Source organism: Microtus pennsylvanicus, chromosome 4 (genome assembly GCF_037038515.1).
Source record: "Microtus pennsylvanicus isolate mMicPen1 chromosome 4, mMicPen1.hap1, whole genome shotgun sequence".
Taxonomy (NCBI): Eukaryota; Metazoa; Chordata; class Mammalia; order Rodentia; family Cricetidae; genus Microtus; species Microtus pennsylvanicus.
The window spans coordinates 107380467-107385535 of NC_134582.1; the positions used below are offsets into that span (position 1 = coordinate 107380467).

The window sequence follows — 5069 nt, forward strand, 5'->3', positions numbered from 1 at the left end:
TTTGCTTGAAATTTAGCTCCTTTGATAAGGGAATGCTTTATTATAATCAAGTGATAAATGTCATAGTTCCAGGGGAAAATTTCAAGATCTTTTCCATTCAAGGCCATCACAGGTAACACTGCAAAGCTCTGAGTCATATATATATATACACCCACGCATGCATACACACACACACATATGTACAGCATATGATATCACTTTTATAATTATTATGGCTTTAACACACAATCAAAACACACAGAACTATGGGTGAGGTGATACTGAATATTCTTGCTTTTCAGTGATTTCTAATGCACAGGGACTGAGTTCAGTTTAGCACATTGTAGAATCATTTGGATATAAGTAAGCATGGAGAAGCTCTGGTCATTGACAAATATTTTTAAATATGCTACAATAAGAAGACACACACAAATGGATGGATTTTAGATACTCATGACAAAAGCCAGAGACTTTCCACATTTGGTTATGATAGTATTGTTTCCTAGCCTTTCCTGAGGAGCAATGGAAATGAACAGCTCTGGAGAAGACTTCATCCTTCTGGGGTTTTCCAGTCGACCCCAACTGGAGCACATCATCTCTGTCGTTGTCTTCATCTTCTATGTTGTGACTCTGGTAGGAAACACGACTATCATTCTAGTGTCCTATCTGGACTCTCAGCTCCATACTCCCATGTATTTCTTCTTATCTAATTTGTCCTTTGTGGACCTCTGTTATACGACGAGCATTGTCCCACAGATGCTGGTAAATCTATGGGGTCCAAAGAAGTCTATCACATACGGAGGGTGTGCACTCCAGTTCTTCTTTGCCCTGGACCTGGGAGCCACAGAATGTCTTCTCTTGGCTGTGATGGCCTATGACCGCTATGCTGCTGTCTGTCAACCTCTTCACTACACAGTTATAATGCACCCTGTTCTTTGCCAGAAGATGGTGCTGTCAGCCTGGCTCGGTGGTCTTGGCAGTGCCTTAATTCTTTGCTCCTTGACTTTGAAGTTGCCAAGGTGTGGGCACCGGGAAGTGGATAACTTTTTCTGTGAAATGCCAGCATTGATCAAGATGGCTTGTGTCTATTCCAGAGTAATTGAGGTTGTTGTGTTTACCCTTGGAGTTATATTTCTTCTAGTACCTCTATCACTAATTCTCATCTCCTATGGAGTCATTACTCAGGCTGTGATGAAGATCAAGGCAGCAGCAAGGTGGAAAAAAGTTCTGAATACATGTGGTTCCCACCTCACAGTAGTAACCCTGTTTTATGGAACACTCATTTATATGTACATGAAGCCGCAGAATACCATATCCCATGAGGAAGGACAGTTTTTTACTCTTTTTTACACCATTGTCACCCCCAGTCTTAACCCTTTGATCTACACCTTAAGAAACAAAGATGTAAAAAGTGCGGTGAAGCGAATTCTAGGAACAGACAAGCATTCTGCCAAAATGTGAGACCAGTGGGAAAAAAATCCAGCCAGAATGTGCAGAGCTAAAGAAATAACGGTCCTTGTCGCCGGCAGCTTAATCAGTTGATTCAAGACCATCTCTCTGGAAGTCACTTAGTAGCTAGAATTTTGTTTGGCACAATGTTAACTTTCACTATGTTTAAGTTCATGACTATGGATGCAATGTGACCAGCTACCTCCTGTTCCCACTGTGATGGAGTGTGCGTGTTGAAACTGGGAGCCAAAGTAAACCCTTCCTTCCTTAAGCTGCTTTTGTCAGTAATTTTATCAGATCAATGAGAAAAGCAGTTATTATAAGGCGATATGGAAGTGAGAGAGAGACAGAGAGAGACAGATGCACATACAGAGAGAGAGAGAATGAGAGACAGACACACAGACACGCAGAAGGAGGTGGCTATGAATGAATATTAAAGCTTTTAACCCTTTCAAAAGAATGGAAGTGCACATAGTGGCCACATGAAAACAAAAAATCATGTCTTATGTTCTTGTTTGTTAACTGGGCTATCATACATCCATTTTTATTGTTGTTACAGAAGGGACATTACCCTACTGGAGCATGGCTCTGGCAGGCCTTGCCCTTCTCCCTCATTCCCTCTGCCTTGCTAAAAACTGTTAGATCACATTCCTAAAGCTAGCCACCAAGGTCTATTTCCTCATTTGGCCACTTCCTCTCCCTGAGGCTGACTACCATGTTCCAGCTTTCAGAAGTTCCTTTGCCTCACCGAATTCACACGCACAATTAAAATGAAACACTTCATCCAAGCATGGGGTTTCCCTCTTTACCTTTGTAAGCTACTATTTATCTTTGTGATGCATTCATCTTCTCTCTATCCAGAGGCAGTCCTTTGTCCCTCTGGGACAAAACTCCTGCCCCTTTCCCTTGACCGCCCCTTCTCTCTCAACCCATGTCCTTTACCACTGCATCCTAGCCCATTCTAACACAGACCTCCCCCTCTTCTCCTCTTAAGAATTATACCTGCAGTGACATTTGTTGCTGTTTTTCCTGCCTGACCCAGAAAGCAGCCACTTTAACTTTTCTTCCCTGTTTAATAAAGGATCTCTTTGTGAAAGCAGGTGTTTAGATGTAATTTGTGTTTAATACAAGGTCCTCTTCAGTTAATGTTCTACTAATCCATCATCCCAGGCTTTTAGTACAAAGATAACAGTGGTTCTCAGTCTATGGGTTGCAACCCCTTTGTGAGTCCCCTATCAGATATTTACATTATGATTCATAACAGTAGCAAAATTACAGTTGTGAAGTAGTAATGGAATAACTTTATAGTTGGGGGTCACCACAATATGAGGAACTACATTAAAAAGTCACAGCATTAGGAAGATTGAGAACCACTGCAATAAACCATCTAGGGTCTATAATTTAGGTCCCTCTTCTTGAAAATTCTCTAAATTTTAAGTTCTAAATGTGAGTTTATGTCAGTTAATCTAAGACACAGTGCATTGCTGAGACTTGTCCTCACTAGCACAGCACCATGGCTGTAGTCCAGGACCTCAGTGCCAACAGTACACTCCATGAGAACAAATCACATCAGGTCTCTGCCTGGCCCATAGCTGTCTTTGTAAGAAGGCTGTTACCTTTTGTCCCTATTTGTAGTTTTTGAATCTCTGAGATACAGTTTGGTCTGAGTGACTGCTTTTAGAGTGGTTAGGGTAAGAGCCTGGGCACTGGTTCAGTCATTAATTGATCAATTAAAGAAACAACAGTGAAAAGCAAAAGATTTCTATGATCTGAAGTGAAAGCGCAGAGTCTGAAGCAGCAATCTAATGAGTCTGCATGGGTCGCTGACTCTATTGCCTGCTCCTGAGACCCTTTTCCTTCTACCAGATTGCCTTGTCCAACCCTGATTTTTTTTGACTACTCTTATTGCATGTTATTATGCTGAGTTCTGTTGATATCCCTGGGAGGCCTGCTGTTTTCTGAAGGAAAGTGAAGGAGGAGGAGATCTGGGGGAGAGGGAAATGGAGGAATTGGGAGGAGAGGAGGGTGGGGGAACTGCACTTGGGGTGCATTATATGAAAGATTAAAAAAAAAGAAACAGTAGTGCAAAATCAGGTAAAGCAGATTCAATATGACCACACTAGGAAATGAAACAAAGAGGCCAAGTGACAACCACCCATGCCTATCTTTCTGTCAGTAGTGTGGGGTTTAGTTTTAAATAGAGGGCCAGTGGCATGCATAACTAAAGCAGTCCTGGTCAGGGTGTGGTACCATCCAACTTTATTGCCACTGCTTCTTTCTCTTACAGTCATTTAGACAAAAAATAAACAGAGAAACATCAGGATTAAATAATATCATATATTGAACAAAACTTAACAGATATATTCAAAATATTCCACCCAAGCACGAACATACAAACACACACACCATAACAAATTCAGAAAATTGAAACAATTTTCGGTATTATATTTGATCAAATGCAATAAAACTTAAAAATAAATAGCAAAAAATGCCTAATAAGTTCACAGACTTCTGAAAATTAAACAACTCATTACTAAATGATGAACGTGTTAAAGACAAAACCAAGAAGGAAAATAAAATTTCCTGAAAATAAACAAAAATGAAAATACAACACAACCAAACCTCTGGATCACACTAAAATCAGGGAAATTCATAGTTCTAAGTACCTACATTGAAACATCAGAAAGAGTGTAGATAAATGAATTAATAATTTAATTCAAGAATTTGGAAAAAACAAGAACAAACCAAACCAAATTCAGTAGATGGCAAAAAATAATAAAAATCAGAACATAACTGAATGAAATGGAAACAAAGAAAACAATACAAGGATCAACAAATCTAAGAGCTGGTTCTTTGAGAAGATAAATAAGATCTTGGCCCATCTAACAAAAATAAAAAAAGAGGGGATCCAATGAACAGAATCAGAAATGAACAAGGTAATAGTACAGCGGACACCAAAGAAATTTAGAATATTATGAATGAATACTTAAAAAACCTGTTCTTGGGGCTGGAGAGATGGCTCAATGGTTAAGAGCACTGACTGCTCTTCCAGAGGTCCTCACTTCAATTCCCAGCAACCACAGGGTGGCTCACAACCATCGGTAATGAGATCTGGTGCCCTCTTCTGTGCGCAAGCATATATGCAGGCAGAATGCTGTATACATAACTAACTAAATAAACAAATCTTAAAAAGAAAAACTCCATTAAAAAAAACACCTGTTCTCCATTAAGTTGGAGAACCTAAAAGAAATTATATTATTCTTGTTATGCTAACTTGGCACAAGCTAGGGGCTTTTAGGAAGGAGGAATCCTGATTGAGAAAATGCTTCCATAACCCTGACCTGTAGGCAAGTCTGTAGTGCATTTTCTTGGTTAATGATTGGTGTGGGAGAACCCAGCTCACTGTGGGTGATGTCACCACTGGACAGGACATTCTAGAAAATATAAGAATACAAACTGAGGGAGGCAGGAGGAGCAAGCCAGTAAGCAGCACTCTTCCATAGCCTCTACTCAATTCCTGGTTCCTGGTTCCAGGTTCCAGGCCTGAGTCCCTGCCTTGACTTCCTTTAATGATGAACTGTGATGTGGAAGTGTAAGCCAAAAATAAACATTTTCCTCACCAAGTTGCTTTTGATCATGAT

General features: G+C 40.1%; 1 protein-coding gene across 1 annotated transcript; it reads left to right on the forward strand.

Annotated features, from left to right (window-relative positions):
• The first annotated feature begins 501 nt into the window (after positions 1-501).
• LOC142848889 (putative olfactory receptor 2W6) lies at positions 502-1440 on the forward strand. Its single transcript, XM_075971066.1, has one exon. It carries the CDS (start codon positions 502-504, stop codon positions 1438-1440), a length of 939 nt encoding a protein of 312 aa, XP_075827181.1.
• Positions 1441-5069: the final 3629 nt, after the last annotated feature.